General features: G+C 53.5%; 1 protein-coding gene across 4 annotated transcripts in view; it reads left to right on the forward strand.

Annotated features, from left to right (window-relative positions):
• The window catches only part of LOC134540847 (UDP-N-acetylglucosamine--peptide N-acetylglucosaminyltransferase 110 kDa subunit), a 101,273-nt gene that overhangs the window by 75,301 nt on the left and 11,544 nt on the right, over positions 1–14,428 (forward strand). For all 4 annotated transcript variants that reach the window (XM_063383838.1, XM_063383839.1, XM_063383841.1 and 1 more), the window contains 5 exons: positions 282–563; positions 8,230–8,469; positions 10,101–10,226; positions 10,883–11,077; positions 12,355–12,537. In XM_063383838.1, the coding sequence (XP_063239908.1) occupies positions 282–563; positions 8,230–8,469; positions 10,101–10,226; positions 10,883–11,077; positions 12,355–12,537 (1,026 nt within the window). The remainder of the gene's footprint in view (positions 1–281; positions 564–8,229; positions 8,470–10,100; positions 10,227–10,882; positions 11,078–12,354; positions 12,538–14,428) is intronic.

Genomic DNA, 14,428 nt, shown 5'->3' on the forward strand with positions numbered 1-14,428 from the left:
GGTTCCAGAAAGTTGTAATCCGACCCATCGCTTAACAAATGTACTGTTTTAGGTACATTAATAAGCATTTTGTTTCTTGCGTTGTGTATTGTGAGCAAATTAAAGCAGCCCGTTTTTAATTTTTGGGGAGCACTCTGTATCTTCCCACCCGGTGAAAAAAATTCAGATGTTCTATCTCCTTAAAATGAATCATTTCCAGTCGTTCCAAGTCGCTTGTGGTTGTGTGATTGTGCCGAGGGGATACGCACCAGTACAGTAGAGCCGTGCGTGTGACGTTGCAGGACTCGGGCAACATCCCGGAGGCGATCCAGTCGTACCGCACGGCGCTGAAGCTGAAGCCGGACTTCCCCGACGCGTACTGCAACCTGGCGCACTGCCTGCAGATAGTGTGCGACTGGACGGACTACGACGCGCGCATGAAGAAGCTGGTGAGCATCGTGGCGGAGCAGCTGGACAAGAACCGCCTGCCCTCGGTGCACCCGCACCACTCGATGCTGTACCCGCTGTCGCACCAGTTCCGCAAGGCCATCGCCGCCCGCCACGCCAACCTCTGCCTCGAGAAGGTGAGCGCGCTCCGTCCACTCACGAACAGCATTCAGGAATTTTGAGTAGGTCTGTTCCCGTCCATTTACGAAAAGCATTCAATAATTTTCAAAGGGTGGATGAGTGGGTCTGTTCCTGTCCATTTACGAAAAGAATTCAAGAATTTTGAAAGGGTGGATGAATGGGTTTGTTTCGGTCCATTTACGAAAAGCATTCAAGAATTTGCAAAGGGTGGATGAGTGGGTCTGTTTCTGTCCATTTACGAAAAGCATTTAAGAATGTGCAAAGGGTTGATTAGTGGGTGTGTTTTTGTCCATTTACGAAAATCATTCAAGAATTTGCAAAGGGTGGATGAGTAGGTCTGTTCCCGTATTTTGTTTTGAAACTGCATTTTCGGAAGAGTGAAATTGGCTATAACGTGTATAAAATGCCGGGTAGACATTCTTAAAAGCACCTCGAGATCTTGTTTTACAACTTTACTTCATTTCTCCGCCATGCAATGTTACGGTTACCGGCTCGCATCTCGTAGGTTCCTGATGCACGACGTATCCGGTCATCGTTCACAGTGTATTATCCACCAGAAAAAATTGTTGTAGGTTGTTAGGCTTAAGATGTCTGTGCTGTGAGTAAGTATGCGACCAGATGTTTTCCACTAGATTTATACAGGGTTTTTCTCTTCGCCGTCCTGTTCTGAATGTAATTAATTGCTGATCTGGCATGCCGTATTTCTGCCCTCTAATCTGAAAACTGTCAACTTTAACACCCACAAATTGTTTTGATTTTTACTAACTTATATTTATCCTTATCAGTATGCTGTCAGTTCTGATCTATTTTTAACGACCTGCTGGACTCTGTTCTTGGTAAAATACTTTAGCTGATAACTGGTTATTAGTAATGGTTCTGAATTACTGTGTTAAATTCCGCTTTGCTACATTAGTCTTCTCAAAATTCACGTTGCCAAAAGTAGCGGGAAAAAAAATCCACATAAATAACCCTAAAACATTACGAAAATCCTGTAGAAAAGTATTTTTCCCAACCCGACAAAAAAAAATATTTTGTGATCCTGACATTTTTCCAGACTCAAGTTCCCTCACAGACGTATTCCTAAACTGAATATTTGAATTGGTGTTTTAGTATTCAAAATCGAATTTAATACAAATAGTAAACAATTTATTTTGATATTCAAAAATTTGAATTTTCGCACAGGCCTACTCCTAATTAATTTCTAGGGACTATGAAAATACTTTGTATTAATGAGAGTTTTGTATTAACGAGGTTTCACTGAAGCTAAAATGCTGTTATTTTCTAGTTCAATTTTTGTTTTGAACTGGGGAAAGGAGGGGTCCGACCCGCCCGGTGGACCCCGGGAGCTCCCCCCCCCCCCTGGTGACGGTGCCCTGTGCTCGGCAGATCCACGTGCTGCACAAGCCGCCCTACAAGTACCCCAAGGAGCTGGGCGGGCGGCTGTGCATCGGCTACGTGTCCTTGAACTGGGGGAAGGAAGGGTATGACCCGCCCGGTGGACCCCGGGAGCTCCCCCCCCCCCCTGGTGACGGTGCCCTGTGCTCGGCAGATCCACGTGCTGCACAAGCCGCCCTACAAGTACCCCAAGGAGCTGGGCGGGCGGCTGTGCATCGGCTACGTGTCCTTGAACTGGGGGAAGGAAGGGTATGACCCGCCCGGTGGACCCCGGGAGCTCCCCCCCCCCCCCCCCCCCCCTGGTGACTGTGCCCTGTGCTCGGCAGATCCACGTGCTGCACAAGCCGCCCTACAAGTACCCCAAGGAGCTGGGCGGGTGGCTGTGCATCGGCTACGTGTCCTTGAACTGGGGGAAGGAAGGGTATGACCCGCCCGGTGGACCCCGGGAGCTCCCTCCCCCCCCCTGGTGACGGTGCCCTGTGCTCGGCAGATCCACGTGCTGCACAAGCCGCCCTACAAGTACCCCAAGGAGCTGGGCGGGCGGCTGCGCATCGGCTACGTGTCCTTGAACTGGGGGAAGGAAGGGTATGACCCGCCCGGTGGACCCCGGGAGCTCCCCCCCCCCCCCCCCCCCCTGGTGACGGTGCCCTGTGCTCGGCAGATCCACGTGCTGCACAAGCCGCCCTACAAGTACCCCAAGGAGCTGGGCGGGCGGCTGCGCATCGGCTACGTGTCCTTGAACTGGGGGAAGGAAGGGTATGACCCGCCCGGTGGACCCCGGGAGCTCCCCCCCCCCCCCCCTGGTGACGGTGCCCTGTGCTCGGCAGATCCACGTGCTGCACAAGCCGCCCTACAAGTACCCCAAGGAGCTGGGCGGGCGGCTGCGCATCGGCTACGTGTCCTTGAACTGGGGGAAGGAAGGGTATGACCCGCCCGGTGGACCCCGGGAGCTCCCCCCCCCCCCCCCCTGGTGACGGTGCCCTGTGCTCGGCAGATCCACGTGCTGCACAAGCCGCCCTACAAGTACCCCAAGGAGCTGGGCGGGCGGCTGCGCATCGGCTACGTGTCCTTGAACTGGGGGAAGGAAGGGTATGACCCGCCCGGTGGACCCCGGGAGCTCCCCCCCCCCCCCCCCCCTGGTGACGGTGCCCTGTGCTCGGCAGATCCACGTGCTGCACAAGCCGCCCTACAAGTACCCCAAGGAGCTGGGCGGGCGGCTGCGCATCGGCTACGTGTCCTTGAACTGGGGGAAGGAAGGGTATGACCCGCCCGGTGGACCCCGGGAGCTCCCCCCCCCCCCTGGTGACGGTGCCCTGTGCTCGGCAGATCCACGTGCTGCACAAGCCGCCCTACAAGTACCCCAAGGAGCTGGGCGGGCGGCTGTGCATCGGCTACGTGTCCTTGAACTGGGGAAGGAAGGGTATGACCCGCCCGGTGGACCCCGGGAGCTCCCCCCCCCCCCCCCCTGGTGACGGTGCCCTGTGCTCGGCAGATCCACGTGCTGCACAAGCCGCCCTACAAGTACCCCAAGGAGCTGGGCGGGCGGCTGTGCATCGGCTACGTGTCCTTGAACTGGGGGAAGGAGGGGTCCGACCCGCCCGGTGGACCCCGGGAGCTCCCCCCCCCCCCTGGTGACGGTGCCCTGTGCTCGGCAGATCCACGTGCTGCACAAGCCGCCCTACAAGTACCCCAAGGAGCTGGGCGGGCGGCTGTGCATCGGCTACGTGTCCTTGAACTGGGGAAGGAAGGGTATGACCCGCCCGGTGGACCCCGGGAGCTCCCCCCCCCCCTGGTGACGGTGCCCTGTGCTCGGCAGATCCACGTGCTGCACAAGCCGCCCTACAAGTACCCCAAGGAGCTGGGCGGGCGGCTGCGCATCGGCTACGTGTCCTTGAACTGGGGGAAGGAAGGGTATGACCCGCCCGGTGGACCCCGGGAGCTCCCCCCCCCCCCTGGTGACGGTGCCCTGTGCTCGGCAGATCCACGTGCTGCACAAGCCGCCCTACAAGTACCCCAAGGAGCTGGGCGGGCGGCTGTGCATCGGCTACGTGTCCTTGAACTGGGGGAAGGAAGGGTATGACCCGCCCGGTGGACCCCGGGAGCTCCCCCCCCCCCCTGGTGACGGTGCCCTGTGCTCGGCAGATCCACGTGCTGCACAAGCCGCCCTACAAGTACCCCAAGGAGCTGGGCGGGCGGCTGTGCATCGGCTACGTGTCCTTGAACTGGGGGAAGGAAGGGTATGACCCGCCCGGTGGACCCCGGGAGCTCCCCCCCCCCCTGGTGACGGTGCCCTGTGCTCGGCAGATCCACGTGCTGCACAAGCCGCCCTACAAGTACCCCAAGGAGCTGGGCGGGCGGCTGTGCATCGGCTACGTGTCCTTGAACTGGGGGAAGGAAGGGTATGACCCGCCCGGTGGACCCCGGGAGCTCCCCCCCCCCCCCCCCCTGGTGACGGTGCCCTGTGCTCGGCAGATCCACGTGCTGCACAAGCCGCCCTACAAGTACCCCAAGGAGCTGGGCGGGCGGCTGTGCATCGGCTACGTGTCCTTGAACTGGGGGAAGGAAGGGTATGACCCGCCCGGTGGACCCCGGGAGCTCCCCCCCCCCCCTGGTGACGGTGCCCTGTGCTCGGCAGATCCACGTGCTGCACAAGCCGCCCTACAAGTACCCCAAGGAGCTGGGCGGGCGGCTGTGCATCGGCTACGTGTCCTTGAACTGGGGGAAGGAAGGGTATGACCCGCCCGGTGGACCCCGGGAGCTCCCCCCCCCCCCCCCCCCCTGGTGACGGTGCCCTGTGCTCGGCAGATCCACGTGCTGCACAAGCCGCCCTACAAGTACCCCAAGGAGCTGGGCGGGCGGCTGTGCATCGGCTACGTGTCCTTGAACTGGGGGAAGGAAGGGTATGACCCGCCCGGTGGACCCCGGGAGCTCCCCCCCCCCCTGGTGACGGTGCCCTGTGCTCGGCAGATCCACGTGCTGCACAAGCCGCCCTACAAGTACCCCAAGGAGCTGGGCGGGCGGCTGTGCATCGGCTACGTGTCCTTGAACTGGGGGAAGGAAGGGTATGACCCGCCCGGTGGACCCCGGGAGCTCCCCCCCCCCTGGTGACGGTGCCCTGTGCTCGGCAGATCCACGTGCTGCACAAGCCGCCCTACAAGTACCCCAAGGAGCTGGGCGGGCGGCTGTGCATCGGCTACGTGTCCTTGAACTGGGGGAAGGAAGGGTATGACCCGCCCGGTGGACCCCGGGAGCTCCCCCCCCCCCTGGTGATGGTGCCCTGTGCTCGGCAGATCCACGTGCTGCACAAGCCGCCCTACAAGTACCCCAAGGAGCTGGGCGGGCGGCTGTGCATCGGCTACGTGTCCTTGAACTGGGGGAAGGAAGGGTATGACCCGCCCGGTGGACCCCGGGAGCTCCCCCCCCCCTGGTGACGGTGCCCTGTGCTCGGCAGATCCACGTGCTGCACAAGCCGCCCTACAAGTACCCCAAGGAGCTGGGCGGGCGGCTGTGCATCGGCTACGTGTCCTTGAACTGGGGGAAGGAAGGGTATGACCCGCCCGGTGGACCCCGGGAGCTCCCCCCCCCCTGGTGACGGTGCCCTGTGCTCGGCAGATCCACGTGCTGCACAAGCCGCCCTACAAGTACCCCAAGGAGCTGGGCGGGCGGCTGTGCATCGGCTACGTGTCCTTGAACTGGGGGAAGGAAGGGTATGACCCGCCCGGTGGACCCCGGGAGCTCCCCCCCCCCTGGTGACGGTGCCCTGTGCTCGGCAGATCCACGTGCTGCACAAGCCGCCCTACAAGTACCCCAAGGAGCTGGGCGGGCGGCTGTGCATCGGCTACGTGTCCTTGAACTGGGGGAAGGAAGGGTATGACCCGCCCGGTGGACCCCGGGAGCTCCCCCCCCCCCTGGTGACGGTGCCCTGTGCTCGGCAGATCCACGTGCTGCACAAGCCGCCCTACAAGTACCCCAAGGAGCTGGGCGGGCGGCTGTGCATCGGCTACGTGTCCTTGAACTGGGGGAAGGAAGGGTATGACCCGCCCGGTGGACCCCGGGAGCTCCCCCCCCCCCCCCTGGTGACGGTGCCCTGTGCTCGGCAGATCCACGTGCTGCACAAGCCGCCCTACAAGTACCCCAAGGAGCTGGGCGGGCGGCTGTGCATCGGCTACGTGTCCTTGAACTGGGGGAAGGAAGGGTATGACCCGCCCGGTGGACCCCGGGAGCCCCCCCCCCCCCCCCCTGGTGACGGTGCCCTGTGCTCGGCAGATCCACGTGCTGCACAAGCCGCCCTACAAGTACCCCAAGGAGCTGGGCGGGCGGCTGTGCATCGGCTACGTGTCCTTGAACTGGGGGAAGGAAGGGTATGACCCGCCCGGTGGACCCCGGGAGCCCCCCCCCCCCCCCCCTGGTGACGGTGCCCTGTGCTCGGCAGATCCACGTGCTGCACAAGCCGCCCTACAAGTACCCCAAGGAGCTGGGCGGGCGGCTGTGCATCGGCTACGTGTCCTTGAACTGGGGGAAGGAAGGGTATGACCCGCCCGGTGGACCCCGGGAGCTCCCCCCCCCCCCCCTGGTGACGGTGCCCTGTGCTCGGCAGATCCACGTGCTGCACAAGCCGCCCTACAAGTACCCCAAGGAGCTGGGCGGGTGGCTGTGCATCGGCTACGTGTCCTTGAACTGGGGGAAGGAAGGGTATGACCCGCCCGGTGGACCCCGGGAGCCCCCCCCCCCCCCCCCCTGGTGACGGTGCCCTGTGCTCGGCAGATCCACGTGCTGCACAAGCCGCCCTACAAGTACCCCAAGGAGCTGGGCGGGCGGCTGTGCATCGGCTACGTGTCCTTGAACTGGGGGAAGGAAGGGTATGACCCGCCCGGTGGACCCCGGGAGCTCCCCCCCCCCCCCCCCCTGGTGACGGTGCCCTGTGCTCGGCAGATCCACGTGCTGCACAAGCCGCCCTACAAGTACCCCAAGGAGCTGGGCGGGCGGCTGTGCATCGGCTACGTGTCCTTGAACTGGGGGAAGGAAGGGTATGACCCGCCCGGTGGACCCCGGGAGCCCCCCCCCCCCCCCCCCCTGGTGACGGTGCCCTGTGCTCGGCAGATCCACGTGCTGCACAAGCCGCCCTACAAGTACCCCAAGGAGCTGGGCGGGCGGCTGTGCATCGGCTACGTGTCCTTGAACTGGGGGAAGGAAGGGTATGACCCGCCCGGTGGACCCCGGGAGCTCCCCCCCCCCCCCCCCCCCTGGTGACGGTGCCCTGTGCTCGGCAGATCCACGTGCTGCACAAGCCGCCCTACAAGTACCCCAAGGAGCTGGGCGGGCGGCTGTGCATCGGCTACGTGTCCTTGAACTGGGGGAAGGAAGGGTATGACCCGCCCGGTGGACCCCGGGAGCTCCCCCCCCCCTGGTGACGGTGCCCTGTGCTCGGCAGATCCACGTGCTGCACAAGCCGCCCTACAAGTACCCCAAGGAGCTGGGCGGGTGGCTGTGCATCGGCTACGTGTCCTTGAACTGGGGGAAGGAAGGGTATGACCCGCCCGGTGGACCCCGGGAGCCCCCCCCCCCCCCCCCCTGGTGACGGTGCCCTGTGCTCGGCAGATCCACGTGCTGCACAAGCCGCCCTACAAGTACCCCAAGGAGCTGGGCGGGCGGCTGTGCATCGGCTACGTGTCCTTGAACTGGGGGAAGGAAGGGTATGACCCGCCCGGTGGACCCCGGGAGCTCCCCCCCCCCCCCCCCCTGGTGACGGTGCCCTGTGCTCGGCAGATCCACGTGCTGCACAAGCCGCCCTACAAGTACCCCAAGGAGCTGGGCGGGCGGCTGTGCATCGGCTACGTGTCCTTGAACTGGGGGAAGGAAGGGTATGACCCGCCCGGTGGACCCCGGGAGCCCCCCCCCCCCCCCCCCCCTGGTGACGGTGCCCTGTGCTCGGCAGATCCACGTGCTGCACAAGCCGCCCTACAAGTACCCCAAGGAGCTGGGCGGGCGGCTGTGCATCGGCTACGTGTCCTTGAACTGGGGGAAGGAAGGGTATGACCCGCCCGGTGGACCCCGGGAGCTCCCCCCCCCCCCCCCCCCCCTGGTGACGGTGCCCTGTGCTCGGCAGATCCACGTGCTGCACAAGCCGCCCTACAAGTACCCCAAGGAGCTGGGCGGGCGGCTGTGCATCGGCTACGTGTCCTTGAACTGGGGGAAGGAAGGGTATGACCCGCCCGGTGGACCCCGGGAGCTCCCCCCCCCCTGGTGACGGTGCCCTGTGCTCGGCAGATCCACGTGCTGCACAAGCCGCCCTACAAGTACCCCAAGGAGCTGGGCGGGCGGCTGCGCATCGGTTACGTGTCCTCGGACTTCGGCAACCACCCCACGTCGCACCTGATGCAGTCCATCCCGGGGCTGCACGACCGGTCGCGCGTCGAGGTGTTCTGCTACGCCCTCAGCCCCGACGACGGCACCACCTTCCGCTCCAAGATCGCCAGCGAGTCGGAGCACTTCGTCGACCTGTCGCAGGTGGGTGATAACCTACTGACAAGTGATCAACTACATTCAGGCCGAAGCCTATACACCCCCCCCCCGTGCGGGTTTTTAACCATGCAGGACAAGGGCGCGTGCATTGTGTGCTAATTGGGGTTTACTGGCCAGCCATGGCTGACGCCCCATTGGTCGTCTGGCTTCAAAGCTAACTAATGTGACCCAGATTATTTAATACATAGGCAAGTTCAAAATTTCGGTGAATTGCAATGAAACCGAAACAATGCCGAAATGTGTCCAAACGCCTCGTAACACTGAAATGCAAGTTACATCATGGAAAGTAAGAAGCATTTACCAAAAATTAATTAGAATCATAAAAAAAAATATGGAAACTTTTAATGTTTGAAATTCAAAGAATGTCGTTATTTAGAGACAAAAATTTGTTTCAGAGCGAATGGATCTGAAAATTGAATTTTAATTGGTTTTACTGTGCACATCTTATTGAATTAATTTTATACCATAAATGCTTGTTGTTGTTTTTTTTTATTCTGTATGTATCTGTTTTAGACCAATTTATTCAAAATTACCATATTTTATTGTAAAAATGCAGAATATAAATATTTTACCTCTATTTTGGTGGTGTATTACAAAAACCATAACATAGAAATCCTCTCATTTTAAAACTGAAATTAGACTATAAGACTATAAAATCTCATCTATATATGGGATGAGAAGAAAAAAAAATTAAAAAATTAATGTAAGAGGTAGGGAAGTGTGAATTCACTGGGAAATCCTTGAAAAAGTAATGGTAATTCCCCCTTGTGACTGTATTTTAAGGGGGAAATGTCATGCTCCAAACTGCCATCATCGGGACTTTTTTTTTTCCAAGTGATGTTTATGCACAGTCATATTCATTATAAAATGGTGCATGTAAGTTTCTGTTGGAACTCGGCCAGCTATGGGGTGGTGGAGGCTTGAAAAATTTTTAATGTGTAAAATATTTAAAAGTCAAAGTGTGAAATTTCATATTTTGATGATAGAAAGTCAGGGAAATTGAATTACAAATTTTTTTATATGTTCTGTTAAAAAAATTCATAAATCATTTCTAGGGGCATGCTGATTTCGCGAAAAAATTTCGGGACTAGATGAAAGTCAAAAAACACTTGTAGCATCGTCTGTGTTTCGTGATTGGGTGAGTGAGTTTCTTCCAGGTTCATATCGATTGTAACACCACCAATCACGGTGATTCAGTGCGGAAGTAAAACTCGTCCTGAGTGGCTCGAGTCGAACAAGGCAACGACTTCTCTCACAGACGGCCGCCAATCACAAGGGAGAAACCACGTTTGCGGATATACCTTTTTGTGCAGTCTTTATAAGTGTTCAGATCTTTTCCGCGAAATCTGCATGCCACTAATCATTTCATATTGTGCACGGGAACAATGATTTCATACTTATCTTTTAAATAATTTACACATTTAAAATTTTCAAGCCTCCCATCACCCCGTAGCTGGCCTAGTTCAAGCGGAAACTTGCATGCACCATTTTATAATGATACTTTGATGATGGAAAGTCGGGGAAAATTGTATGAATTCTGTTACAACTCGTAGATCAAATCGTTTTGTGAATGAAGGGTCTGAAGGGGGCGGGCGTGTGTGTGTGTGTGGGGGCAGATCCCGTGCAACGGCAAGGCGGCGGACCGCATCAACACGGACGGCATCCACATCCTGGTGAACATGAACGGCTACACGAAGGGGGCGCGCAACGAGATCTTCGCGCTGCGCCCGGCGCCCGTGCAGGTGGGGTCACAAAACGTCCCGCAAAAGGAGTACATGTCCTACTTTTTATGTTTTTTTTTTTTTTGCGTCCGGCCGGATTTACTTTGATGCTCCGAAATGTCCAGTTTTTTTTATAAAGTGAGATGATTCCCGCGATCACAAAGAATCATCGAGCTCTCCTATTGAAGCGGGGGGCCAGGGGTCTTCCCCCGGGAAAAATTTGTGTTTTAAGGTGGAAAATTGTGCTATTTAAGCAGTTTTATTATCTAAAAATTGATTTACACAGCACTTTCTTTGCCCCCGTTTGCCACCACTTCAAGGTTTCAGAGGGGGGGCAAAATACCCTTGCACCCCCCCCCCCTCTCCCTTTTGTTGCGTCCCTGCCCACCAGTAAGTAGTTCTGTGACAGCTTGACAGGTAGCAGCACATGCAGAAGCACGTGTTTTTAATATGCTGTATATGCGTAGTTTGTTTGATTCTTTACACTGGAACTGTATTAACTGCCGAAACATTTTGAAATATCGTGCTCCGTTTTAATTAATTCGTGGCTTTTTTTAAAAAAAAATATTGTCCTCCTTTTTTAGTGAAATGTCCTCCTTTTTGCGAGGTGAATGTTATCGGTGCCTGTTAACCCTGCGAGGTGAATGTTATCGGTGCCTGGTAACCCCCGCGTGCAGGTGATGTGGCTGGGCTACCCTGGCACCAGCGGGGCCTCGTTCATGGACTACCTGGTGACGGACGAGGTGACCTCGCCGCTGGAGCTGGCCGCCCAGTACAGCGAGAAGCTGGCCTACATGCCGCACACCTTCTTCGTGGGCGACCACAAGCAGATGTTCCCGCACCTCAAGGAGCGCGTCATCGTCACCGACCGGGTGAGCGACAAGCGCCGTGAACTATTAGGCAGTGTGACCAACTACCCGACACCTCCGAAACAGCTGAAGTTTGTCTATCTTTAAACTCAAACTCTATAAAAAAAAAAATTAACTGTCCGAAAGAATCACATGATCGTCGTACCCATATTTTTGGGCGTCAACATTTGGATTTAAAAAAAAACTCTCGTGTAATCGTCGCGTGATGTTTTTGGTCCCGCTATTACATTCCGAGCGCTTTGTGTGGGTTTTTTTTTCCGTATGAAACGATGTATTTCAAAACAGAAATATAATATTTATTCGGACATTACCTCTTGCTTATTTAATCAATGGAAATACGTAGTTGTCGGATGTGTAAATTTTCTTTTAAAAAAAGTTTTTAATCGTTTATAAGTTACAGACTTTCGAACTGTAAACATGGTGATTAAACGAAAATCTTTGTGTATTGACGAAAAAGTTTTATTAATACGCTCAATAGAGGCGGGAGAAAAGGTCAGTGAATTTGGATGACACTTTTGATTTAGCCACTCTACTGTGTCTACACTATGGAAAAACAAAGAAAAAATAACATACGCAATAAGTCTGGTTATTTGTATATATATTAATGTTTGTGTGTAAAATGTTTACTATATTAGTAAATACATATTATTATAGAATAGTAAAATGATATCTTCTGTTTCTCTCCATTTAACGACCACTCTCTATAACGCCGAAAAATGCTCAGTCCGTTAAGTGCCGTTATATAGAGTTCACACTGTATATGCATGTTTGTGGTTGGATTTGCTGACTGCCGTCACGTGATGTGACATGACGCATGGGCGTCGCAAGGATATATTTTTTGGGGGAAGGACTTCAATTTATTTAGTTGTTAAGGAATATCCATCCCCTGGAAATTAAAAAAAAGCGGGTGGTCCGGGGGTCCTCCCCCCTGGAAAACTTTGGGGTTTGAAGGTGCAAAAAGGTGGTTTTTAGGTATTTTTCTTTCCTAAATATTCTAATTATAGTTGGTTGCAATATATAATTTATTTTTCATAAAAAATATTTTCGGAGAACCAATTTGTAAAAACACAGTGCTCACATTACCACAATTGGACTAAATGCACCATGCGCAACATATGGGTTGTATCACAGAAATCATATTTTTAATATAACCACGAAACTAAATATATTATTGGAGGGGACGAAATTGAAGACTTTTATTATTGGGGGGGAGGGGGGAAATGTCCCCTCCCCTTCCCGGTTGCGACGCCCATGCATGACGTGACGCCGGGCGGTTGCAGTCGGGGTCGAAGGACGTGGCGGACAACGTGGCGGTGATCAACGCCACGGACCTGTCGCCCATCATGGAGAGCGCCCAGGTGAAGGAGATCCGAGAGATCGTGTCGTCCGACAGCAAGCTGAGCGCCCGGCCCGTGGAGATCTCGCTGAAGGTGGCGGAGCTGCCGACCACCACGCCCATCGAGGTGCGGCTCACCCCCCCTCCCCCGCGACCTGGTCGTACCATCCGGAGCGAGTGTAAACGTGCTGCTTGAAACTGTTTATATGCGGACCGGCTTTAAAAACTGATTCGATCAACGGAAATTTACACAAGCAAATACATGTTGCTGAAATGTGTATATATATATAATCGGCATTGCATTTAATCATATATAAAGGTGTATGAAAAGAGCATTTAAAAATTTAATTTATAGCATCTCTTATGTGATTTTTTTAGCATTTTATAGCATTTACCTTTTGGTGATTTTTAGCACTTTGTAGCATTTAAAAAAAAAATTTACTCCCATAAATTATTGTTGATTTTGTTGTTGTAAATAATTAAAGCATATGTACAACGCACATAGGTATTAAGTAATGACAGAGTGAATTTTAAAATGGAGTTCGCGGTTTTTGGGGATTTCAGTTGCATGTTTTGAAATTACCTATTTAATAAATGTTGAAGTATCATAAATAATCGCAGTAATTGAAAAAATTCGCATCTATTTAGCATTTATCGCAATTGCGAATTTCATACACCTCTAATCATATATAATCTATATAAAAAATATAATATATATAAAGGAATTATGCCCTTAAACCAAAATAAAATAATTAAAGAGAACGTAGTGGATGATAATGTTACGCAGAATCAAATTTCGGAAAAGGAATTTCTTTCTTGCATACCCATCGGGGTTTATATTGAGAAGATAAACGTTTAATTTAAAGAATGCCTATTAAGAATAGGATTTGTGTGCCCGTGGTGTGGGCATCGTGTGTTACTCTCTTTGAGAGGGTGATCGCATTCCGGATATCCTGGAACAGTTAACAGGAATCCAGATGAATTCTGTCAATATTGACCGGGCTGTCATTATTTAAAGTCTAAACAAAAACATACATTTTTTCAGCATCACTGTCAAATACTTTCCAGGTTTTTGTATGAGAGCCTATACTTGTGTTTCAGAGAGCAGTTTGTTTAAAGCCTGGCATGCTAGGTGGGAGTATCTATTATTTTTTTACTCTAACACTGTTTCTGAACACAGTTAAATCTCATTACGACATATCTGAAAATCCAAAGTTTAGCTACGTGATAATGAAAGTACAGCCGATTATCAGTACGAATTGAAGGGTGCGCAGCTGCTGATAATGGAGAATCATGGGTAATTTTAACTTCAGCACATGCGATACATAGGTCTACAATGATGCATTACAACTCACTCTGTTGTAATATTTATTGTGTGCGTAAATTGGTTTCTTGTGAAAATATGGGGAAAATTTGTTAATGAAACTTTTTATTCATTTAAATGCAATTTTGCTTCAAAGCAGATCTCGTTGCCAGAGGAAGCGTCAAGTGTTTGCCGAACGGCCAGTGCGACGTACACGTAGTGTTCACTCGTGTAGGCATTAGTTGAGATCGCGGCGCACTGCTTCAACTTTTCGAATTTATTTCAATGGTATAAGTTCATTATATTTGACTAATAAGGTTTCGATTCATTAAGGTTTATCTGTTTGTATTTCATTTCCATTTGTTTCATTTCAGATTATTTCGTTAGTTTCTCATTGATAGGGACCGGAAAAATTCGCCGGTTCAATGACCTGTAGGATGAACTCCATAGTTCTACGTACACTCGGTCAAATGTCACTCACTCATTGGCTGCTGCCTTGTGAGACGTTCCAGCGTAGCAGCCTGTGATTCGATACAGCTTCGGTCGGGTGTTTCTCATTGGCCCGTAGTCATCCAGGTGAGTTGCGAGCCAATGGCAGAGGCAGCCCTGAGGTGTAACAATTTCTATTTTAGCCTATCGCAAAACGAATTCGCGAATTTTTCCGGTCTCTACTCATTGATATGTAGGTGAGGTAACATTTCAATACATTTCAGTT

The sequence above is a fragment of the Bacillus rossius genome, chromosome 17, assembly GCF_032445375.1.
Source record: "Bacillus rossius redtenbacheri isolate Brsri chromosome 17, Brsri_v3, whole genome shotgun sequence".
Lineage (NCBI taxonomy): Eukaryota > Metazoa > Arthropoda > Insecta > Phasmatodea > Bacillidae > Bacillus > Bacillus rossius.